The sequence below is a fragment of the Oncorhynchus clarkii genome, chromosome 33 (genome assembly GCF_045791955.1).
Source record: "Oncorhynchus clarkii lewisi isolate Uvic-CL-2024 chromosome 33, UVic_Ocla_1.0, whole genome shotgun sequence".
In the NCBI taxonomy this organism is placed as follows: domain Eukaryota; kingdom Metazoa; phylum Chordata; class Actinopteri; order Salmoniformes; family Salmonidae; genus Oncorhynchus; species Oncorhynchus clarkii.
Genome location: NC_092179.1, coordinates 25,520,032 through 25,545,412, shown reverse-complemented (window position 1 = coordinate 25,545,412; position 25,381 = coordinate 25,520,032). Strand labels below are relative to the sequence as shown.

Below are 25,381 nucleotides of genomic sequence, written 5' to 3'. Positions count from 1 at the left end.
CAAACCCCACCCAGACTCGCCACTAGATGGCAGTGTAACAACTAAAGCACTAATCTGACAGAATGGGTGTTTCACTTTAAGCAGAATCATACGATTATTAAAAGGACAAGTATATTTAAATGTAATTTTTTTTTAACCAAATCTGCATTTTAAATGTAAACATGTTATAGGTCCCAATAACTTTTTTTTTTGCAATTTCACTTCAATTTGAGAAACATATCCCACCAGCGATAAACCTCATTCAGATGCAGGCGCACAGATAAAACATGAAGGATCCGAAACGGCAAAACTCTGTGATCCACGTCTTACACATGACACGAGTGTGTCATTTCAAACTTCATCAGCAACCTTCTATTCCAGTTTGTTGGATTTGAGCAATACTTTTCCACGTGCGCGTGCACAGGCTATTTATGAGCCATTTTCATCCAAAATACAGGATTAGGATATATATATATATTTTAAAGTTATTTAAGGTGGCCTGTTACGCATAATAAATGAAAAACATGGCTCTATTTAGGCTAAATATCAATTTTTTATTTTTAAAAACCATACACATTACTCAAGTTTCAAATGTAAATCCAATCACGATAATCATTTAAATTACTCAAGAAAAACAGACATGAAGTAGTTTTTATTTCCAAATGTTAAGATAAAAAAATGATAATCCATAAAACAGATGGATAAACATTCATTCCCGTTATAGGAAGAATCTACAGAACAAAAACGTATGGATTCTTTTTTCTTCCCATTTTACATGTTTGCAATTTCAAGCTGCTTTTTTTGTTGTAAAAACAAGAAACGTCTTCCCAAAATATAATTGTCATTGAGCAACTACTGAACATATCTCTCCCCCCCCCACCCCCCTCTCTTGGCCCCCTACACCCAGCTAAGCTTGGGTGAGAGGTCTAAACAGGTGAGGGATTTAACAGTCAGAATCTGCACCCTGCTGCCGAAACAAAAACAACCCAACATGGCTGATAAGCTACTTCACAACATTAAAAAATGTGTTAGTATTTTGACCACAGGCCTATATAAAAGCCTAGTCTCTTATTTCATACCATTTGCCACCCTGAGAAAAATATTCCTATCAGAACCAATCACAACCTTTTTTAGTGAGTGCCCCACCCCACCCCAAATGTTCCAATGTGTAATTTGTGTCAAACCCCAAAACTCTGGTTCAGTAGGTTGAAAGTTATCGTCTGCGTTTCCATAAAAATACAAAGGTACAATTTGTATGGTTGTCTGTATAAAAATGTTCCCAAGGGAGGTGTTATGAAACAAAGTACCCCTGTGCAGTTACCAGTGTATGTATGCCTAGACTTTTTATTCTTAAAAAAGTGTCAATTCTTTACTTTTTCCAGTATATCAGGTGTCAAAAATATTCTACAAACAAGTCAAATGCAGCAACATTTATGACTGTAAAAGGAGTCTTATTGGGGGGGTTAAAATGTGAACAAACCATCAATTGGGTGAAATTTAAGTTTTCATAAAAATAAATGAATGAAATATGGAAATAATCCACTTGCTTTTATTTTTACCAATACAACATTTTACTACCTAAAGACCAAAAATGTGAAGTTAAAATGTTTTCTTAATTTATAGAATCCGTTTTCAATTCAACCCTTTTCTATGCCTGAGTAAACAAATTTCAATATTGTACATTGGCAGGGACTGAAGTTTCGCTGAGTGAAAAAAAGACAAGAAAAAACAGAACTGATTCTCAATGTGATGACCAACTGCCAAACTCCCTTTATGAACTCTTAAACGTGAAAAAAAATATATACTAGGATTTTAATACCCCTCCCCTTAACCCACAATTAAATGAGAAACAGGACTTGAGCTTCCCTGTGAACGAGAAAAACGGAACATTGAAACTGCTTAAAGCAATGAACGTAGTAAATATTTATAGAAATGTGAATGGATCCCTGGGGGTTCTTACTCCTTCCTTCTCCTGTTGAAACTCTCCACCCCCCAATGGACCTCTTCGCTATACAAGCCTTAGTGTTTATTTGTTTGGCTAGAAGGTTTCTATTTATCTACAAATATATAACAAATAAAAATTGCAGGCAAAAATAGTTCAGTTTCAATAGAAACACCCTTTTTTTCCTGAAAATACAGCAATATCTGAAATAGTCCTCTTATTCAATGTTTCACTCTGGCCCTCGTTTTTCTGCATCGTACGTCAGGAAGCTCTTTCGTCTACAAACAGAAAAAAAGTATCTACAAACTTTGTAAACAGACCTGCTTTTTCCAAAAACATAAATAATTAAAAATATTAACAGCCAATGGAGCAGAAAAAAAGTTTCTGAATGAGCAAGGGCCAAAGACATAAATATACAACACCATTCAGATAAAGAGAAGCTAAAGGTCGTCTTTCATTTCTTACAGCTGATCTTCAAGCCAGGAGGAGGACCCCCCCCTCTCATTAAAATAATATGAATAAAAAAAAACAGGTCACTTTCAATCTGAGTCTATATTCACCCCTCTTGCACCGAGAACAACCTAAAAGTTATCAATGAGGGAGGGGTGGAGACAAAAGAAGCCCTCGCGTTGCCAGAGGGGTATTTTTAAGAACAAAAATAAATTCTAATTAAATAAAAACCAAACACTACATTCGAGAATGTTTGCTCATTTCAGTCCAGCACAAGCTTGAAGCTTACAGAAGACTATCCGCTCTCCCTTCTACCCCTTCTTTCCTCTTCTCCTCTGCCGTCGCTCCTCCTCCTCAGAGGCGAGCTCCTCGTCGTGGCTGTGGTGGTAGTAGTAGTGGCTGAGGGTTGGCTCAGAATCAGAGGGAGGTCTCCAGGCTGTGTAAGGGGCTCCCTGGGGCCGAGGGGGTCCCTGCTGCCTTGTTGCCCTCCACGTAGAGGTGGTTGTTGCCGCTCTCCACTGCATTATTGTTCTGGTTGGGCGAGGGCGTCGGCGAGAGTGACGGGGAAGGAGGGGTAGGCGTGACGTTGCGGGGGGAGGCGGAGTTGCGCTTGGTGGGGGCATCGTCCTCGGCGTCGGTGTCGTCAATGAGGGGGATGGAGGGCTCTGAGTCCTCTATCCTGAACTCTGGGTGGGTCATGAAGTTGTGGATGGAGCTGCGTGACTCTGGCTTCTCCAGACCCTCATAGGGGGACAGGGAGCTGCGGAATGCATTCACCACCCGAATCTGTTGGGTGAGGGAGGGTGAGGGGGACACAGTCAGTCTCAACATACAAACATGCACACATATACATTTTGCATTTTCAATTGCAGTTCAAACCATGGACACACACACAAAAAAATGGGTAAATTGCAGTGAGTTTGGGAAGGGGTACATGAAAAAACACCATTGATTTTGTTGTGAAATTCTCAACAAGACGTGCAAGTATGCAGTGAGGACTTGTCCCGGAGGCTACAGTCAAACTGTGTCGTCAAACCCTGATCACTTTTGTTACCATCTTTCCTCGGACTGAGACTGAGCACTGAGTGGTGGAAGAAACCAGTCAAAAGTGAATGGGTCGTGGGACCATCTCTTACCATCGGCTTTCACACCTCAAGAAAACTCCCCTCGGTTTTCAACAAACCATTGAGGAGGAGGGGTGGTGGTGGTAGTAGTAGTAAAAGTAGTAAAAAATATCACACAAAAAATCCAAATGATTCAAAATGCAAGAAAAATGGAGACATGTTCTAGATGAGAACACATTCATAGAGGACAGAAGCTTGGACACAGATAGGTTAGTGACTTTGGTCATGCTCAGGGTGAGGAGGGTCAGTCACTGATTCTGTTGTGGAGAAAACAAAAACTGCAGCAGCCAAGCAGGTCTAAAGCTGATATATAGCTAGATACGCAACAGCACAAGAAACACTATAGAGACAGAACCCATGCAGAGCGGTGCTACCTTGTGTTCAACAGTAGTAAACCTTTGAGTATAGCCCATGACACATTTCACAGAATCTAAGGAGGAATATGGTTGGAGTCAGTAAGATTCTGGTGCTTGTTGGCTTAATTTGGGGGGGGGGAACAGTGGACAGTACACACTGGCTATGAAAGAGGAATATTGAAATAAAAAGTACATCAAATTATATCAATCCTAAATATTAAGGGTTCTCATCAGCGAAGCACCTGGAAAGAGAGGGTTCATCATTTAGTAGGGAGATGTGGCTTATAACCAAAGAGAGAAATTGAAATGAAAACATGGTCAAAACACTACTCCCTAGTCTCAAAGCCTCTGAAGAAACATCACAGCAGTTATAATACAATCCATGTCTGCAACTGCAGGTCAGCCAGTCTGAAAGAGACCAGTTGAATTCACGCAGACACACTCCCTGGTAGAGAACAGTTAGTACACTCAGAACACATCAAAGCCCTGAGTCTGGGTCTAAGGAAAGAAGGTTCATTTGGGAAGGGACTTGGTTATTTGCGGGATGCCGAAATTCCATTCCGCAGAGGAGAGGACACAGACATTCCAGGAGCCTCCTGCACACAGTACAGCAGCCCCCGCAATGTTCCACTGATTGTCTATTAGTGGAGCGACAAGGTGGCTAGAATAACCAGACCGACTTAACACTCTGGACTGGACTTCACCCTGGAAAGACCCTGAGAAAGAACCAGTCCGGTCTAAAATGGGAAAGGTCATTCATTATTGGTTAGGCGGTGAATGTTGACCAACATAACCAAAACATTGACAATATGTTTACATTTGGGGAGAGAAATAACTTGTTTATGCTCAGTCAGAGACAACCTCTGTTTTTGGGGGGGATTTTAAGCACTACCATCTACCGTGACCATGGGCTTATACTCAAAACATTTACACAGCTACTATAGAGGGGCCAGAGCTGCGACAACAAGGCCCACAAGAGCGCTAGTAGCCAGGGGGGCCAGCCAGGGGGGGAGGGGCACAGCAGCAGACGTGACCAGACAACAACGTCAATCCAACGTTCCTCTAGCTCCTCCCTCCCTCAACCTCTATCTTCAGAGAATGAAGCAGAAGCAGGAACAGAAAACAAGATGTGACACAGAAAAAGCCCTTAGAACTCGTGGTGACCTTGTGGGTGTTACAGTACATCCATATACAGCAGTTATGTTACCAAGCAACATGGAAGATATGGTTGTTTTTTGCATTTTTTGTATTTTTTTAAGAAAAGGAGGGACAAGTAAGAGTGAATGAATTCAACGTTAGGCGAGAGAGTAGAAGAGGAAGATGTTAGATTTTCATGCACTAAGGAAACACACACTCACACCCCACAGTGGAAGAAGCGGTGTTGGCGTCAGTAGCAGTAGTAGAAAAGGCTACATGTGTAGGGCTAGAAACATTGGTTACATCGTGCTGTTGTTGGCTGGAGGTGGAGGGCTGCCGCCTTAGCTGGCGCTCCTGAAAGGAGCTTCCGCTCTGGAAGGCACTCACTACATCCATCTGCAAGGAATCAGAGAGGGTGACAGGAGAGGATAGAGCCCAGAAACCACAGCAAGAGGAGAGGCGAGAGAGACGAGAGAGAGAGGCAGAGCGAGAGAGGGGCGAGAGAACAAGAGGAGACCAAGAGTGGAAGAAACCAGAGAAAGGTGAGAGAAAAGGCACCAACATATAATAGAAAGGTATATTTCCCCCCACTCAGAGAGATATAGCAGTAGAGAGAGAAAGGGGGTGAAAGGCACTGATCTGAAGGTTTCTCCCCGAGCCTGATCTGACGCTTTACATTTCCTCTTCAAAAAATCCTCCCATATTCAAATACCTTTCACTCCTGGCCCTTTAAGATACCTGTACCTGCTCTGCATGTGGTCTTCTCACTATCACACAAACGGGGCTTCTCTTCATTGACCATCACATTATCATGTTCAACTTAGCTTGTTAGAAAGAGAAATAGAATAGGCAAAAAGGACCTTGCTTGAGCTTTCCAAAGCAAACAGAAAATCCAAGTCAAAAGAAGGATTTTGAGGGGAACATGCCAGCTGTTCTCTCAAAGTGCTGAGAGAAAGGGAAAGGGGATGACAAGTGCGTAGAGTTAACCTTATGGCTTGTGATTCCTCTTTGGTGGACATCGGTGGAGACGCGGTCAAGGAGGACATTACCTGAGTCTGGATGCGGTTGAGGCCCCTGAACCAGAGGATCTGTCCACGGCGCAGCTCGCGCTCGGCGTGGTCGATCTCCTCCATTTCCTCCATGTCCTCCAGCTCCTCGTCAGGGATCTCCTGCCTCTGGGTGCCGTGGCCGGCAGACTTCAGGAACCTCAGACTTTTGGTGGGGATGGATGAGATCAGCTGGAGGGAGGAGAGGGGCAGAGGGGTTAAGGGCTTATCACAGTCCAAACCGTGTTAGCAATATTGGACCACAAATCCCATCTCTATCACAGAGGACTGACTACTAACATACAGACAGCAAAGGCCCAGGTTACTGGTATATATGCAATGACAGGCTGGACTGCAACAGGTACACAACAGGCACCCTCACACAATGCGCATCTGTTAACCGAACAACCAGTTTCCACAGGAAGTCAGCTCGGAAAAGAAATGCGACTGATGCAAAAGTAATGGGTTGTTGTCTGGTGACTAGAGTTGCAAAGGGTCGGGACCTTTTTCAAGAAATTTTCCATGGGAAGTTAAGCCCAGGAATTTGGGGAATTTTGCTTAAAAATTCATAAAAACAAAGTTTGCTTTATAACAGTGAACCTTTTTTTGTGTAATACACAAGGCAATTCTAGGTCTTGTGGCATTTTTTGGTTAAACTATCGCCAATTCAATGGAATTGCAGCCCTCTGCATGCACAGTGCACTCTTCCATCACATGTGCAGCTGATTCTCAAGATCTTGCACATTAATAAGATGCTATTGAGTCCACACTACTATACTGTCTGAGTCAAGGACTACATGCTTTCTGGTAAGTTTTGATTACAATACTAGGTGGGGTGAGTATATCTTATATGACATTTTTGTTAATGAGTAAAATTGTAGCCTACAGCAAAGTGTGTTTAAATAATTAGCTTCAGATAGTTAGTTTTTGCTACCATGTGGATTTTAGCTTGCTAACTGAGGAGTGTTAATTCACCTGTTTCCATACAAGTTTCATTTTAAAACATGTATCTTACAAAGAGTTGTTTAATCTATAAGCTTAACTATTTATCTGTACATGGAATTGTATTCGTTTAAAAAAAAAAAAAAAAAATTTTCTTTACAGGGAAACGCCACAGGCACCATCTGATGTGTGGAGACATTTCACTGCAGCTAATGTTGAAGGAAAAGCTGTGTACATTTGCAAATACAGTGCCAAATCATATGTAAAGAATGCAACAAAGATGGAGAATCATCTGGCCAAGTGCATAAAGTTCCCTCAGTGCTTACAACAAACAAGCTCTGACAAAAGTCCCTCTACTTCTATTAGAGGTGAAAATTATGAATCAGACACCTTATCGATAGCAACAGCTCATGGTCCTCCTGGAATCAGATTATTGTTTTTTACTCAATGGAGGAACGTAGTCAGAGAAATGCTGATGAATGTCTTGCTCGAGCTGTGTATGCAACATTGTAGATGAGCTGAAGGCAGTCATCAATGGCAGTCATCAATGACCTCGGACCACAGTCGGTATTTGCACTGGTGACAGACAATGCTGCGAACATGAAGGCTGCTTGGTCTAAAGGGGAGGAGTCCAACCCTCACATCACACCCATTGGCTGTGCTGCTCATGCATTGAATCCGCTCCTCAAGGACATCATGGCACTGAAAACAATGGATACACTCGACAAGAGAGCCAAGGAAATGGTTAGGTATGTGAATGGTCATCAAGTTATAGCAGCAATCTACCTCAAGAAGCAGTGAGAAGAATAAGAGCACCACATTGAAGCTGCCCAGCAACACCCGTTGGGGTGGTGTTGTCATCATGTTTGACAGTCTCCTGGAGGGGAAGTCTGCTGATATGGACAGCCCCATCAAGAGGATCCTACTGGTTGAGATATTTTGGGAGAGAGTGGTAAGCAGCCTGAAACCGATAGCAGTAGCCTTTTCATGGATCAAGGGAGACGATGCCTGATGTTCAGATGTAAGAGAAGAAATCCATACTGCCCTGCCCACTTCACTGTTGCTCCAAGCAGAGGAAACTGCTGTTCTGAAATACATCAAAAAGCGTGAAGACTTCTGCCTGAAGCCCAAACACCCCGCAGTGTACATGTTGGACCCCAAGTATGCTGGCAAGAGCATCCTGTCTGGTGCAGAGATCAACAACGCCTATGGTGTCATCACTACCGTGTTCGCCACCTAGGCCTGGATGAGGGCAAGGTTCTTGGCAGTCTGGCGAAGCACACTTCCAAGCAAGGGCTTTGGGATGGAGATGCAATGGCAGTCGTGCCAACATATCTTATCGGCCACCTGGTGGAAGGGACTGTGGATCTGAGGCGCCTCCATCATCCTCTAAATCCCACCAACCTCAGCCACCTCAGAGCACAACTGGTCCTTGTTTGGGAACACACACACACACACACACACAAAAGCACGCAACAGGCTGACGACCAATGCAAGGGTTGAAAAATTGGTGGCCATCTGGGCAAATCTGAGGCTTTTTGAGCCTGACAACGAACCATCCTCAACAAGGTTGGAACGTGACAGTGAAGATGAGGCCTCCGAGCCTGATGTTTAAGAGGTGGACATTGAGGTGGTCCAGGAAGAAGACATGGAAGCCTGAGAGGAAGACAACCAAAGCTTTAGTTTCTAGACTATTATTTTACAGATGTATGTAGATTTTTTGGGGGGGAGATGTGATGGATCATTGGGGATCATTCAATATTCCCTTTATTTTGTTGATCATTGAAATCATCCCTTGTGAAGAGTCAACTCATTTAATTAAAGTTAAATTCGTAACTAAATCTATATATTTTTTCTATTGGAAGGATTTAATCATTTGCAATTATGCCTACTTATAGTAAGGAAAAAGGGTTTGTTTCTGTCTCCATATGATATGGTAAATATATCCAATGCAAAAATATCTACATGGTATTAATATTAATTTGCCTATATTCCCGTTAATTCCCACGGAAAGTTTCCACCTCTGAATATTCCCCAAAATGTGCAACCCTACTGGTGACAAAGCAATGTTTGGTCTGTGATCATGTCCGGCCATTTACTTGCTAGGTCAGCATCAAAAAATGCACAACTAATGACATCACAATCAACAACATAAAAAAAACAGGAGACGGTCAACAGGAAATTGTAATACAACAGATATTTCAGAAATAACATGACAGCACTCAAATCAGGAATTCTAGATCCTTCTGTAAAGATCATCATCCAACTAGCCATTTCAATACAGTGTGGCCATTCAGCTACCCAACACAGCCACATTGGGGCAGCAGTGTATCCCTGACGGATGGGGCAGTGTTGGAAAGTTACAGGTGACGCACTTGCAACTCACTGTGTGTGTGTTTGGGTCTTCTTACCTGACCCCAGAGGAGACTGCTAAAGCCCAGAAAGGTGCACCATAGCCACTGGTCGATGCTCAGGCCCACGCAGCTGAAAGGTTTGCCTCCCCACTGCACTATGACTATCTGAGAGGCCGGAGAGGAAAGAAACATATTTAGAGGTCAAGCTCATTTTCCTTCACGGTTTCTTGGTTTGCTGGTAATTCCATTTGACAGATATGCGCGTTATAACAGGTTTCATGTGTAGCATGTATGAATATGGTTTGGGTTTCATTTTTATTGATTCTTTATTTATCCAGGTGAGAGCCATTGAGATGACTCATTTAAGGGAGCCCTGGCCTTTTTATATATGGCGAAGAACCCATCTTCCCTGAACATCTGAAACCCTCTTCTAAGAGCATCTTAAATGAACTCCTAGCGCTGGATTTGCTGATCACTACTTTAAATGAGGGAAAATATACTCACTACGACTGTGATGTAGTTGTCTCACCTAGCCATCTGAAGACAAATCCACTAATTGTAAGTCGCTCTAGACAAGAGCATCTATTAAATGACCAAAACATTATTTTTTTTTTTAAATGGTGCCTGTTTAAAGCAGTGAGCAACTCCAGCAAGCAGACATGCTACAGTCTGAAGACACTAGACACCAAGTGTTACCTGGATGATAAAGGTGCCAAAGACGATGGAGCAGAAGATGAGGTTGTTGAAGATGCCGTCGAAGACGTTGCGCTCGCCGTGGATCTTTCTGGCGTTGATCTCGTTGAAGAGCTGCAGGAGGACGAAGGTGTTGAAAATAATGGTGTAGTGCTCTGAGGGAGGCGAGTGGAGGGGTGCGTACCGCCCGCTGTCGATGTCAAAGATCTGCTCACCTGGGAGGGGGAGGAGAGAGAGAGAGAGAGAGAGAGGAGAGAGGAGAGAGACGGGGGAGGTGAAGCGTTGACCCACTACCTTTTTGAAATATCTTTATTTTATCTAGATCACGTGTCAAACTCATTTCAGAGGGTGTCTGCGGGTTTTTGCTCCTCCCTTGTACTTGACTGATGAATTACGGTCACTAATTAGTAAGGAACTCCCCTCACCTGGTTGTTTAGGTCTTAATTGAAAGGAAAAAACTAAAACCTGCAGACTCTAGGCCCTCTGTGGAATGATTTAAAGGTAGACTCAGTGTTATGATGTAGATGCAGAAAGGAAACAGTATGGTGGGTCAATTTCCACAACCACTAAGAACGTTGAAGCATAAGGCTCAACTTCACCTCTGTTTTGGTCCGGTGGCTACCACGCACTAACAGCGTTAAAACGAACCCTTGCACATGTGCAGATACTGTGTGAGAGCGAAGTGCTGCATCTTGCTCATCAGAATATCTGTGCCGCTGCTCGTGGTAGTCCCATTGAGATCAGAACACCTCTTTCACGTCAAAAGATCAGCAAATTTCACTTAAACGTTCAAATGTTCTCAGCCTTCTGCCGACTGAGGTTAATCTGACACTGGACAGTGAAATGTGTTGTTTTGCAGCCGTTGTACACGCCCCTGGAGCAAATTAAGGTTAAGTGCCTTGCTCAAGGGCACATCATCAGGTTCTTCACCTTGTCGGCTCAGGTATATGAATAAGCAACCTTTCGGTTACTGGCCCAACGCTCTAACCGCTAGCTTACCTCCTGCCCTAGTTAAGGTAGTAAAGATGACACCATCAGAGAGCCAGTCGATCAAGACCGCCTAATACCCATGTGAAATTCCATGGCATATGGTAAGCTGTTTCAGCTCAGTGTGCAATTAGAGTGAAATGCAGAGAATGAAAAACACACACTCTTCTACCCAGACACACTAGTACTTTACCTACGAAGAGCAGGGTGAAGATGATGATGAGCTGGTAGACTCCGTGGCCAAGAATGTTCTTCATCATGGTGCGGGAAATGAGGGGCTTGTTGCGGCCGTAAGGCTTCCTCAGCAGTAGAGACTCAGTGGGGGGCTCAGTGGCCAGGGCCAGGGAGGCAAAGGTGTCCATGATCAGGTTCACCCACAGCATCTGGACAGCTTTCAGAGGAGAGTCCTGGCGGGAGAGAGGGAGGTAGGAAAAGGATAGGGGGAGACAGAGGGAAGGGAGTGGAAAGAGGAGAGATACAGAAAGGGGGGGAGAGCAGGACAGAGAAAGATTACTCATGCAGTCAGTACTACTTACATAACATCCTCCACACTATCCAAACGTCAGACTGTAGACACACTGCACAAATCCAACCAAAGCATTCAAAGAAGTGCAGGCCATAACACGAAGAGCAAATGCTGCCTGAGCAGTGATCATTGAAAGCTAAAAGACTTCAGTAGCCCACACACTGCTCAGAAATGATACAAGCGGCTATACAGGTGTCCACTTGCTGACTCACCAGAGCTATTTGGGCTCCAGTAGAGGCAAACCACTTCACACCAGCAGAGGAGCTAGCGAGCTATATACGTCCATATACACATTGACAGCTTAGCATGCTAGCAAAGCAGCTAGCTTCATGCATTGTGCAGCTTAGCATGCTAGCAGAATGGCTAGCTACACACAGGTAAACACATTAGCATCTACACTAGCATTCAGTGTGTGTGTGTCTCTTGACCCATGTGGCCCTCTAGTAAATGCTCAGCCACTCATCACTCATTATCTCAAAACTACAGCACTGTTGGATAATGCACACAGCTCAGGCCCGGAGCTTTAAATAGCGGTTTGTTCCGTTTCTATTGCAGGCCCATTTACCATTGTTTTTCGCCTGGATGAGCAATAATTTGGCGGCTGCTGTGACCAACAGGTCAAATAGGGGCGGATGATTGCTACCTCTAGTCAGAGAACCTGAAAAGCAGCTCTGATCCAAGGGAATACATTACAATAAATTGGTTGCTCCATTTTGTACTGCCTCAGTCATTGTGGACACACACACACACACTCTTCAGTCATAGGTGACAAATCTTGCCATTCAAGCTAAGGGAGGATAGATCCTGGTGCTGCTCCTAAGAACCAAACCCTCTAGTCCCCTCTGAATGCAAATCAAAACCAAGAGCACAGCGCTTAGTTTTTCTGCATATCACATACAATGAGTCATATCAACGCACAACAGAGCTGCGGTGCTGTGCTCTGCTTGTTTCAGCTGAAGGTGGGGGAGGAGCAGGTGTGTGTGAGTCTGTGTAAGGCATGGAGGGAGAGAAAGTAGCCAGACCGACACGCGCTAGTTAGATAAACTGGCAGCAACAAGTTTGTCTATCACACCATCTGGTGAAACGGATGTGTAGGCTACATGCCAGTCCTTTTTACGGGCGCACTCATAACTGTCATAAAACTTTTATTGAAAAATAAATAATGCATTTTTTTAAACTAGGCAAGTCAGTTAAGAATAAATTCTTATTTACAATGACGGCCTAGGAACAGTGGGTTAACTGCCTTGTTCAGGGGCAGAAGGACAGATTTTAACCTTGTCAGCTTGGTGATTTGATCTAGCAACCTTTCGGTTACTGGCCCAACGCTCTAACCACTAACCTGCCTCCCCAATGGTCTATCTTGTAGGCTATGTACCAATGTCAGACAATTTTATTTCATTTCAGACAAATATTTTTCATTATTAAAATAGGCCTATATTCTTTTTACAAATGAATACTCTCCCAAGTAATGGAATAGCACCATCCGGTGGGATATCTGCATAACCGTGCCCATCCCTAGTTTGTGTGTTACCTGCGTGATGCAGGCGCCGGTGAAGGCCACGATGACGGCCACTACGTTAACGGTGAGCTGGAACTGGAGGAACTTGGAGATGCTGTCGTAGACGTTGCGGCCCCACATCACCGCCTTGACGATGCTGCTGAAATTGTCGTCCGTTAGGATGATGTCAGATGCCTCCTTGGCCACGTCTGTGCCGGCGATACCCTGCAGGTGACACACACACATTAAGTTCTATATTGAAGTTGTGCAGAGCCGTGGTCTAGTGTTAAAGCCCTCTGCTCTAGACACACATATTTCTCTCCCCGGAGACAAGGGTTCAATCCCCACTCCAAACCTTCATACCATTCCTCATATCCCCGTCTACCCCTCTGTCAACTCATAACGGTCTCATTAAGTCAAAATGCGTAAGAGAAACAAGAGTTCGATATTCAAGTAGTCGTAGCCCTATACACATGTAATTGCGGTGCAGTACGTTTGTTGTTACTGTTGATATGTGCTGATACCTGGGTAGCTGGGTCCCCTTTTCGATCCAAGATGGCGTAGCAGCAGGACGTATTGTCGTGTCGTGTCCCTTGTATATATCGTTTGTTTTCGTTTTTTTTCTTCACATATCTTTAAAACTTTTTGCTGAACCTCAACTTCTTCTAAATACTCTCCTGCAACCCGCCTCACCAAACGTAGCTATTTTTCCTAAAGTATTTATATTTACTTCGGACCTGGAACCCCTCAACTGAAGCTAGCCAACTAACCACCAGCTTCAGCAAAACATTGCTAGCGGTCTTCAGCTAACCGGTCATCAGCTAACCTTTAGCTCGGAAAGCTCTCGCCAGTTCGAACAACGCGACTCTAACCAGAGCATAACGGACCTATTTATTATTTTATTTTATTTTTCATCCCCGGATTCCCATCGCAAACGGAACATCTTGAGCTCCTGGGCTACAATATCCAGACCCACGACCGGTCCATCGATGTCACTGCATGAAGAGGAATAAACAGATACTCCCATCGCGACGTCCCCAAAGGCTAACTCTCTAGCCCTTGCTATCTCCTTGCTTGCAAATTCGGCCTGCTAACTGCTAGCTTGTTTAGCCCGGTCCGCTAACTGCTACCGTGTTTAGCACCGTCTACTAACTGTTAGCTTGTTAGCACAGGCCTGCTAACCGTCTGAATCGCCGCGTCCCAAACACTCACTGAACCCATATTTACTTTCTATCCCTTTTCGATTTTTAATTTGTTTATACCTTCCGGTAACCTGCCTCACCCAATGTGATACGGAACCACTATTATCTTTACATTTTTAGAACACACTCAAGAACCTCCAGAAGCTAACCAGCTAACTGGCTACAAGCTATTTGGTCATTGTTAGTTTTCTAACCTGGATAACACTCGCCAGTCCAGCTTCCCTGCCCCATCCACCGCTGCCCCTTGGACACTGATCACTTGGCTACATAGCTGATGCATGCCGGACTGTCCATTAATCACGGTAATCCATTCTGCTTGTTTATGTTTTATCTGTCGGCCCCAGCCGCACTTAGGCTCTGTGTGTAGTTAATCCGACCCTCTCTGCCTAATCAATCGCCATTCTACCTGCTGTTGTTGTGCTAGCTGATTAGCTGTTGTCTCACCTACTGTTTTAGCTAGCTCTCCCAATTCAACACCTGTGATTACTGTATGCCTCGCTGTATGTCTCTCTCAAATGTTAATATGCCTTGTATACTGTTGTGCAGGTTAGTTATCATTGTTTTAGTTTACAATGGAGCCCCTAGTTCCACTCTTTATACCCCTGTTACCTCCTTTGTCCCACCCCCCACACATACGGTGACCTCACCCATTACAACCAGCATGTCCAGAGATACAACCTCTCTCATCATCACCCAGTGCCTGGGCTTACCTCCGCTGTACCCGCACCCCACCATACCCCTGTTTGCGCATTATGCCCTGAATATATTCTACCATGCCCAGAAACCTGCTCCTCTTATTCTCTGTCCCCAACGCCCTAGGCGACCAGTTTTGATAGCCTTCAGCCGCACCCTCATACTACTCCTTCTCTGTTCCGCGGGTGATGTGGAGGTAAACCCAGGCCCTGCATGTCCCCAGGCACCCTCATTTGTTGACTTCTGTGATCGAAAAAGCCTTGGTTTCATGCATGTCAACATCAGAAGCCTCCTCCCTAAGTTTGTCTTACTCACTGCTCTAGCACACTCTGCTAACCCTGATGTCCTTGCCGTGTCTGAATCCTGGCTCAGGAAGGCCACCAAAAATTCTGAGATTTCCATACCCAACTATAACATCTTCCGTCAAGATAGAACTGCCAAAGGGGGAGGAGTTGCAGTCTACTGCAGAGATAGCCTGCAAAGTAATGTCATACTTTCCAGGTCCATACCCAAACAGTTCGAACTACTAATTTTGAAAATTACTCTCTCCAGAAATAAGTCTCTCACTGTTGCCGCCTGCTACCGACCCCCCTCAGCTCCCAGCTGTGCCCTGGACACCATTTGTGAATTGATCGCCCCCCATCTAGCTTCAGAGTTTGTTCTGTTAGGTGACCTAAACTGGGATATGCTTAACACCCCGGCAGTCCTACAATCTAAGCTAGATGCCCTCAATCTCACTCAAATCATCAAGGAACCCACCAGGTACAACCCTAACTCTGTAAACAAGGGCACCCTCATTGACGTCATCCTGACCAACTGGCCCTCCAAATACACCTCCGCTGTCTTCAACCAGGATCTCAGCGATCACTGCCTCATTGCCTGTATCCGCTACGGAGCCGCAGTCAAACGACCACCCCTCATCACTGTCAAACGCTCCCTAAAACACTTCTGTGAGCAGGCCTTTCTAATCGACCTGGCCCGGGTATCCTGGAAGGACATTGACCTCATCCCGTCAGTTGAGGATGCCTGGTCTTTCTTTAAAAGTAACTTCCTCACCATTTTAGATAAGCATGCTCCGTTCAAAAAATGCAGAACTAAGAACAGATATAGCCCCTGGTTCACTCCAGACCTGACTGCCCTCGACCAGCACAAAAACATCCTGTGGCGGACTGCACTAACATCGAACAGTCCCCGCGATATGCAACTGTTCAGGGAAGTCAGGAACCAATACACACAGTCAGTCAGGAAAGCTAAAGCCAACTTCTTCAGGCAGAAGTTTGCATCCTGTAGCTCCAACTCCAAAAAGTTCTGGGACACTGTGAAGTCCATGGAGAACAAGAGCACCTCCTCCCAGCTGCCCACTGCACTGAGGCTAGGTAACACGGTCATCACCGATAAATCCATGATTATCGAAAACTTCAACAAGCATTTCTCAAAGGCTGGCCATGCCTTCCGCCTGGCTACTCCAACCTCGTCCAACAGCTCCCCCCCCCCCGCAGCTACTCGCCCAAGCCTCTCCAGGTTCTCCTTTACCCAAATCCAGACAGCAGATGTTCTGAAAGAGCTGCAAAACCTGGACCCGTACAAATCAGCTGGGCTTGACAATCTGGACCCTCTATTCCTGAAACTATCCGCCGCCATTGTCGCAACCCCTATTGCCAGCCTGTTCAACCTCTCTTTCATATCGTCTGAGATCCCCAAGGATTGGAAAGCTGCCGCAGTCATCCCCCTCTTCAAAGGGGGCGACACCCTGGACCCAAACTGTTACAGACCAATATCCATCCTGCCCTGCCTATCTAAGGTCTTCGAAAGCCAAGTCAACAAACAGATCACTGACCATCTTGAATCCCACCGTACCTTCTCCGCTGTGCAATCTGGTTTCCGAGCCGGTCACGGGTGTACCTCAGCCACGCTCAAGGTACTAAACGATATCATAACCGCCATCGATAAAAGACAGTACTGTGCAGCCGTCTTCATAGACCTTGCCAAGGCTTTCGACTCTGTCAATCACCGTATTCTTATTGGCAGACTCAGTAGCCTCGGTTTTTCGGATGACTGCCTTGCCTGGTTCACCAATTACTTTGCAGACAGAGTTCAGTGTGTCAAATCGGAGGGCATGCTGTCCGGTCCTCTGGCAGTCTCTGTGGGGGTGCCACAGGGTTCAATTCTCGGGCCGACTCTTTTCTCTGTATATATCAATGATGTTTCTCATGCTGCGGGCGATTCCCTGATCCACCTCTACGCAGACGACACCATTCTATATACTTCCGGCCCGTCCTTGGACACTGTGCTATCTAACCTCCAAACGAGCTTCAATGCCATACAGCACTCCTTCCGTGGCCTCCAACTGCTCTTAAACGCTAGTAAAACCAAATGCATGCTTTTCAACCGTTCGCTGCCTGCACCCGCACGCCTGACCAGCATCACCACCCTGGATGGTTCCGACCTTGAATATGTGGACATCTATAAGTACCTAGGTGTCTGGCTAGACTCTAAACTCTCCTTCCAGACCCATATCAAACATCTCCAATCGAAAATCAAATCAAGAGTCGGCTTTCTATTCCGCAACAAAGCCTCCTTCACTCACGCCGCCAAACTTACCCTAGTAAAACTGACTATCCTACCGATCCTCGACTTCGGCGATGTCATCTACAAAATTGCTTCCAACACTCTACTCAGCAAACTGGATGCAGTTTATCACAGTGCCATCCGTTTTGTCACTAAAGCACCTTATACCACCCACCACTGCGACTTGTATGCTCTAGTCGGCTGGCCCTCGCTACATATTCGTCGCCAGACCCACTGGCTCCAGGTCATCTACAAGTCCATGCTAGGTAAAGCTCCGCCTTATCTCAGTTCACTGGTTACGATGGCAACACCCATCCGTAGCACGCGCTCCAGCAGGTGTATCTCACTGATCATCCCTAAAGCCAACACCTCATTTGGCCGCCTCTCGTTCCAGTTCTCTGCTGCCTGTGATTGGAACGAATTGCAAAAATCGCTGAAGTTGGAGACTTTTATCTCCCTCACCAACTTCAAACATCTGCTATCTGAGCAGCTAACCGATCGCTGCAGCTGTACATAGTCTATTGGTAAATAGCCCACCCATCTTCACCTACCTCATCCCCATACTGTTTTTATTTATTTATTTTTCTGCTCTTTTGCACACCAATATCTCTACCTGTACATAACCATCTGATCATTTATCACTCCAGTGTTAATCTGCATAATTGTAATTATTTGCCTACCTTCTCATGCCTTTTGCACACAATGTATATAGACTCCCCCTTTTTTTCTACTGTGTTATTGACTTGTTAATTGTTTACTCCATGTGTAACTCTGTGTTGTCTGTTCACACTGCTATGCCTTATCTTGGCCAGGTCGCAGTTGCAAATGAGAACTTGTTCTCAACTAGCCTACCTGGTTAAATAAAGGTGAAATAAAAAAAAAATAAAAAATATGTGGGGGCCATTGGTCACTACAGAGTGTGATGTTATCAGTCAGTCAAATTTGTTGAACTTTAGTTCCACATCTTTCTCTCGTTTTTAAGCATGATTACATTCATTGTGATGCTTTGTAAACATGCAGTAAATTACATCCATTAAGTTTACAATGCCAACATCGTTTTTGACTCCCCATATAAAAGTGCAGATTAAAGTTCCATCATGATCGTTATCTGACTCACGGTTATCTGGGCAGTATGAGATTCCATACAGTACGGCAATCATTTACAACCAACTAGTATCAACATGTTACTTTGTGATAGGACTGGCAGAGAAATGAGTCTCACCATGGCGAAGCCGACATCAGCTTTCTTCAAGGCGGGCCCGTCGTTGGTGCCGTCTCCTGTGACTGCTACCACCTGCCTCTGTTCTAAGACCGTACTGTCAATGATACCTGGGGGGAAAGAGAAACATATTACCAAATAACACATTTCAAATGACAGATTTCAGGACACTGTGACTTGTAAAAATGACATTTTTCATTTTCATCCTGAAAGAGCAAAGCGAAGTACCTTTGACTAATGTGTGCTTGTCGGTGGGTGAGGATCGTGCAAGTACTCTGAGTTTTGGCCAGATCTTATCAATGCGCTCTTGTTCAATCTAGAAGGGAAAAATTAGACTAATTAGCCTACAATCCCAATTCTTCATCTATCAACCATGTTGTTAGCTCATTACATTAGTCCATCAGGGCTAACTAACCCTACTAGGTTAATTAACACTGAAGTACAATGTCAAACAGGGTCGTGTTCATTAGGTCACGCAATGGAAAAAGGTCTCAAACCTTTTGCAATGGGAAATGAAAATAAGACTTTATTATTTGGTGATAATGAACACGACCTAGTTGATTGTGTTTTGGTGTAAAGCCACAACAATATATTTAACCCACCTCTCCCTTCTCGTTGCGGATCCGTCGGTTGAACTCCTTGCCTTCCATGCACAGGAACTCGTCTCCGGGCTGCAGGATGCCGCACTTGGTGGCGATGGCGCGGGCCGTGTTGATGTTGTCCCCGGTTACCATGCGTACCGTGATCCCGGCACGCTGGCATTTCTTGATTGCGTCCGGGACCTGGAGGGGCAGAGAGAGAGATGTTAATGTGACTGACTGGCTGCGAAATCCGAGTTTCCCGACAGCTGCAGGACTGTCCTAGCTTGAAGAGCTCAACCCTAGGCTCAGCTCAGGGAGTGTACACAAGTCTTCAGGTCTGGGGCAAGGTCACTGTACGAGCAAACCACTTCTGTTCCATAGGGAACAAGTCATCCTCAATACACCATCTGGTTGCAATGGGTCTTTAACTTTCACCATAACAGGAGCTGTTGATAGACCATGTGTGAGGCTGACAGAGATTAACCATTAACTAGGACCCAGAGTTGTTCCTAGTCAGTGGCCTCTCTGAATGCCACATATCTATACTGATAAGAACACACTTCGGGGTCAATGGAAATGTCAATAACACAATAACTCTGACATTTGCATACAACTGTGTGCAGAGGCTTGCTTCCTTTTCACTAGCCTCATGCCCTAGAAGCCATGTCGGGTGTGTGGTAGGTAAATACATCAGATTACTCCACTGTATCTTTGCTAATGTCAGTCTGCTTGTTTTGTTTGACTGTGGTCCATAAACTGACCTCGGGTCTGACTGGGTCCTCGATGCCCACCACACATACACAGGTCAGGCTGGTGAGGATGTCGTTCTCCTGGTCCCAGTCAGGCTCGCCCTCCGAGACAGGGAAGTCGCGGTAGGCCAGGCAGATGGTGCGCAGGCCCTCTGAGGCCATGGGCTCAATCACCTTCTTCACCATGTCCTCTCTGTCCCGGGGACGAAACACCTTGGTCTCGCCGCTCGCCGTCAGGAGCTTAGAACACCTGGTGTTGGTGGAAAGAGCGAGAGAGGGACAGGGCGAGAGAGGGAGCAACAGACGGGTGTGATGGGTTAGAACCAGCGATGTAATAACACACAGCAGGAAGCCTGTTTCTCTGACTTCGTCCCAAACAGCACCCTAATCCCTACATAGTGCATTACATTTGACCAGACCCTATAGGTGGGTAAAAAGGAGCCATGTTTAGAGCCATTTGGGAGGCTTAGACTAATTTCTCCGGGCCTGTTTTTAAGAAGCTATGTTAAGGGGCTTGGTGGGATGCACTTGAACTACTTAGCGCCTAAGCCGAAAACAATTCCTTTGCAAGCCTGCCTGGCCACCTAGAACCCATGTTAAGCTCTTTGAATGAGAGGTGCTTAGTGCTCTACTAATTGTGTGCCATCCACTACAAAACCAAAGGTGTTCCATGTTTGTATGAGGTGATAACTTGTACACTATCGGTATAGAATATCATTGGGTATATATGCCACTTAGCAGACCCGGTAGTCCAAACTAACTTACTGAATGCGTACATTTTAGTATGTGTGTGATCCATGTGGAAATTGAACCAACAACCTTGGCATTGCTAGCACAACGCTCTTTTCAACTGAGCCCCACAGGACCATATAATCCATACAGGGACTTAGACGTACACCAATTTACACTTAGTTTACCATTGATATCAATGTCTGACTAGTTAAGATTCACCCCACACCGAATACTGAGAGCAGCTTGATTTAGCTTGAAACCCAAACCTACTTCTTGAGGAGGATCTCAGAGGCTCCCTTGCTGAACATACGGAAGCTCCCGTCGGCGTTTTTCAGCACGGTGCTCATGGACTTCCTGCAGGAGTTGAAGGTGTAGACCTTGTAGAGCTTCTCCTCAGGGATCTCGTTGCGGATGGCCTGGTAGTCACGCTTCAGGTCATTAGCGAAGCCCAGCAAGGCACATTCGGTTTTGTTGCCCACCTGGCGCGGCAGACCACCTTCCTTCTCCGGAGACTGGTTACAGAGAGACACACCAAGTAGCACGTAAGGGTCGTGTTCAGTTGGCACAAAACAGAAGAAACCGGTACCAAACGGATGCAATGAGGAGGTACCGTCTGTACTTGCCCAACAAGAAAAATAGCTGGTCTTCCGTTGGAAAATGTTTTGCTACGGCATGGCCTAATGATTAGGACCCAGGTCATGTTGGAGACTATTAACAGCACATTCAGTCATCTCATACTAGTGATTTGTTACTGACATGACATTTACAAGCAAAACTCCTACCCCACATTTAATCTTCAACAACATCTGTTCTAAACCCATCAGTGACTGCACATCGATAGCGCGCACGCACACACACACGCCTGTGCAGTACACCATTTCTCGAGGCAACCTCCCTCACCATAATGTTGGTGGTGTAGGCGCTGTTGACGCTGATGCCCAGGACAAGGATGTCCATGATGGAGGCGGGGATGAGCTGGGGCTCAGGCACGTTGCGGTAGTGCTTGTCGGCCACGTAGGCCTGCACCACCGTCATGCGGTTCATGGTCAGCGTGCCCGTCTTGTCCGAGCAGATGGCCGTAGCGTTGCCCATGGTCTCACAGGCGTCCAGGTGACGCACCAGGTTGTTGTCTTTCATCATTTTCTGTTAGGAAGAAGACAGGGGGGAGGGAGAAGGGGAGACATCATGAAAAAGGTCATTGAATTAAATATGAGCTGCAGAAGGTAAATATGAGCTGCTGAAGGGGGTCAAAAGCCTAAAAATAGAAAGGGACGGTTTAACTAAGCTTTTCCATTCAACAGTACTGCAGTGGCATCCTCTCCTCTCTGCATCAAACGCTGCTGTAGCTTCTAAGTCTACAGTGGTGTGAGTGGGCTGGATAATGGTCTTCCAGGGCTAGGGTCTACTACTGATATTACTCGTCAACCTGTTGGCCCAACAACTCCAGTTAGAAGGATCATGACACAGCCAACCGGCTTTAATGTATCATGGAAGGCTAGCCTCTTAAAGCTACAGTCTTAGCTAAGTGAAGGGCTAACTGACTGAGGGCTAACCTACTATGCAAGCGAATTAAGCTTGAGTTAACAGGTAAAGCTCGTTGGCAGTGGGTCTGTTCACACTGCTCGCGGTAAAAAGCTACACCAGGAAGTTAACTGATGAATTGTAACCTTGGACAGCCACAATAGCTGGGCGATATGGCCTAAAAAAAATGTATGTTTTCAAACATATGGGTGAGTCATGATATACACTATATATAAAGGTATGTTGATACCCCTTCAAATTTGTGTATTGTGCTATTTCAGCCACAAAATGTTGCTGACAGGTGTATAAAATCGAGCACACCGCCATGCAATCTCCATAGACAAACATTGGCAGTAGAATGGCCTTACTGAAGAGCTCATTGACTTTCAACGTGGCACCGTCATAGGATGCCACCTTTCAGTTCATCAAATTTCTGCCCTGCTAGTGCTTCACCGGTCAACTGTAAGTGCTGTTATTGTGAAGTGGAAACGTCTAGGAGAAACAACGGCTCAGCCACGAAGTGGTAGGCCACATATGCTCACAGAACGGGAGCGCCGTGTGCTGAAGCGCGTAAAAAGCATCTGTCCTCGGTTGCAACACTCACTACCAAGTTCCAAACTACCTCTGGAAGCAACGTCAGCACAAGAACGGTTAGTCGGGAGCTTCATGAAATGGGTTTCCATGGCCGAGCAGCCGCACACATGCCTAAGATTACCATGCACAATGCCAAGCGTCGGCTGGAGTGGTGTAAAGCTTGCCGCCATTGGACTCCGGAGCAGTGGAAATGCGTTCTCTGGAGTGATGAATCACGCTTCACCATCTAGCAGTCCGACGGATTAATCTGGGTTTGGTGAATGCCAGGAGAACGCTACCTGCCCGAATACATAGTGCCAACTTTAAAGTTTGGTGGAGGAAGAATAATGGTCTGGGGCTGTTTTTCATGGTTCGGGCTAGGCCACTTAGTTCCAGTTAAGGGAAATCTTATTGTGACAGCATACAATGACATTCGATATGATTCTGTGCATCCAACAGTTTGGGGAAGGCCCTTTCCGGTTTCAGCATTACAACAACCCCATGCAAAGCGGGGTCCATACAGAAATGGTTTGTTGAGATCGGTGTGGAAGAACTTAACTGGCCTGCACAAAGCCCTGATCGAACACATTTGGGATGAATTGGAATGCCAACTGGGAGACAGGCCTAATCACCCTACATCAGTGCCAGACCTCACTAACGCTTGTGGCTGAACGGAAGCAAGTCCCCGCAGCAATGTTCCAAAATCTAGTGGAATGCCTTCCCAGAAGAGTGGAGGCTGTTATAGCAGCAAAGGGGGGACCAACTCCATATGAATGCCCATGATTTTGGAATGAGATTTTTGATGAAAAAAAATAAAATTTTCTCTAAATAAGCTTTGTCTTCAATACAGTGCATTTTAAACAGTCAGGAATAATTGAATGATACCTAAGCTAAATATAAGCCTTCCACAACCATAACACCCACTAATTATTTAATACAAATAGTTTAACTTGCTTTTTTGCAATAATCACTGATCTGGCTTTCATGTCTATGAAAATGCCATTTTTGTAACAAATGTAACCAGAAGGACAGGGTTGCAAGATCGAATCCCTGAGATGACAAGGTACAAATCTGTCGTTCTGCCCCTGAACAAGTCCGTCATTGTAAATAAGAATATGTTCTTTAACTGTCTTGCCTAGTTAAATAAAGGTAAAATATATATATATAAATAAATAAAAGAACCATGCATAATGCACATCCACTAATAATGACTAACTTCTTACAACAGGCATTATAGAAACCCAACACAGGTCTCATAAAAAAATCTCTCAAGCACAAGCCTACGTGCTAGTGAGTAGCCAGCTAATCTTTATATTTACTCCATATATTCACAGCCCTGACAGACACTCCATATTCAGACAACTACAACCAATAAAATGGCTTATTGTCTGGTATAGTGCTTTTGCCGCAGACCCTGAGGCTGAAGGGGAACCTACTTTGACGGAGTAGGCCAGGGAGATGGTGACAGCCAGGGGAAGACCCTCGGGGACGGCCACCACCAGCACGGTGACGCCGATGATGAAGAACTTGACGAAGAACTGGATGTAGATGGGTGTGCAGTCCTTGTGCCAGGGCAGGCCCTGCACCCAGAAGGTGTCCACCACAAACAACACCACCAGGATGATGACCGTGATGGCAGACATCACCAGGCCTAGAGAGAACACAGTAGTGAGACTCATCACTCTTCATCCACAATATAATTCAACAGGAGTGTAATCATTACGCCCATTCTGTTGCCAAAACGGTTACTGTCAACGGAAAATGTTTTGCAACCAAAACTAAAGTTTCTATTGGACAAATTAAGGTACATCCCTCCAAGTTGTTCTGTTAGTTTCCGTTTGGTTCTCAAACAGTTTCCGATGCAAGAGGTAATGAATACACCCCAGGTCTTCCTACTAGACTACAGAGTACTGACCAGAACCTCAGAGAGCGCGACCGCAAGAGAAAGGGGGGAGAGAGAGCAAAACCGCAAAAGAGCAGGGGGAGAGAGAGCAACGGGGGAGAGGGGATAGAGCGGGGGGGAGCGAGCGGGGGGGAGCGAGCAAGGGCGAGAGAGAGGGCGAGAGAGAGGGCGGGCGACGGCGAGAGAGAGGGAGCGAGAGAGAGAGAGAGCGAGACAGCGAGAGAGAGAACGCGAGACAGTGAGAGAGAGAGCGCGAGACAGCGAGAGAGAGAGCGCGAGACAGCGAGAGAGAGCGAGAGAGAGCGAGACAGCGAGAGAGAGCGAGAGAGCGCGAGACAGCGAGAGAGAGAGAGCGAGACAGCGAGCGAGACAGCGAGAGAGAGAGAGCGAGACAGCGAGAGAGAGAGCGACAGCGAGAGAGAGAGCGACAGCGAGAGAGAGAGCGACAGCGACAGAGCGAGCGAGAGAGCGAGCGAGAGAGCGAGCGAGACAGCGAGAGAGAGAGCGAGACAGCGAGAGAGAGAGAGAGAGCGAGAGAGAGAGCGAGAGAGAGAGCGAGAGAGAGAGCGAGAGAGAGAGCGAGAGAGAGAGCGAGACAGCGAGAGA

At 45.7% G+C, this 25,381-nt stretch overlaps 1 protein-coding gene across 10 annotated transcripts in view; it reads right to left on the bottom strand.

Moving 5' to 3' along the window:
* Nucleotides 1-512: 512 nt before the first annotated feature.
* Nucleotides 513-25,381, bottom strand: part of LOC139392731 (ATPase plasma membrane Ca2+ transporting 1a) — a 56,975-nt gene continuing 32,106 nt past the window's right edge. For 4 of the 10 annotated variants that reach the window (XM_071140941.1, XM_071140932.1, XM_071140934.1 and 1 more), the window contains 14 exons: nt 24,309-24,523; nt 21,679-21,921; nt 21,049-21,290; nt 20,059-20,296; nt 19,319-19,498; nt 18,945-19,032; nt 18,720-18,826; nt 13,068-13,259; nt 11,204-11,417; nt 10,027-10,238; nt 9,388-9,495; nt 6,038-6,226; nt 5,292-5,384; nt 513-3,157 (listed from right to left, as the gene is read on the bottom strand). In XM_071140941.1, the coding sequence (XP_070997042.1) occupies nt 2,789-3,157; nt 5,292-5,384; nt 6,038-6,226; nt 9,388-9,495; nt 10,027-10,238; nt 11,204-11,417; nt 13,068-13,259; nt 18,720-18,826; nt 18,945-19,032; nt 19,319-19,498; nt 20,059-20,296; nt 21,049-21,290; nt 21,679-21,921; nt 24,309-24,523 (2,690 nt within the window). In that variant the 3' untranslated portion in view covers nt 513-2,788. Of the gene's footprint in view, nt 3,158-5,209; nt 5,385-6,037; nt 6,227-9,387; nt 9,496-10,026; nt 10,239-11,203; nt 11,418-13,067; nt 13,260-18,719; nt 18,827-18,944; nt 19,033-19,318; nt 19,499-20,058; nt 20,297-21,048; nt 21,291-21,678; nt 21,922-24,308; nt 24,524-25,381 lie in introns of all 10 variants that reach the window. The other 6 variants (XM_071140938.1, XM_071140940.1, XM_071140939.1 and 3 more) reach the window with 2 other exon arrangements.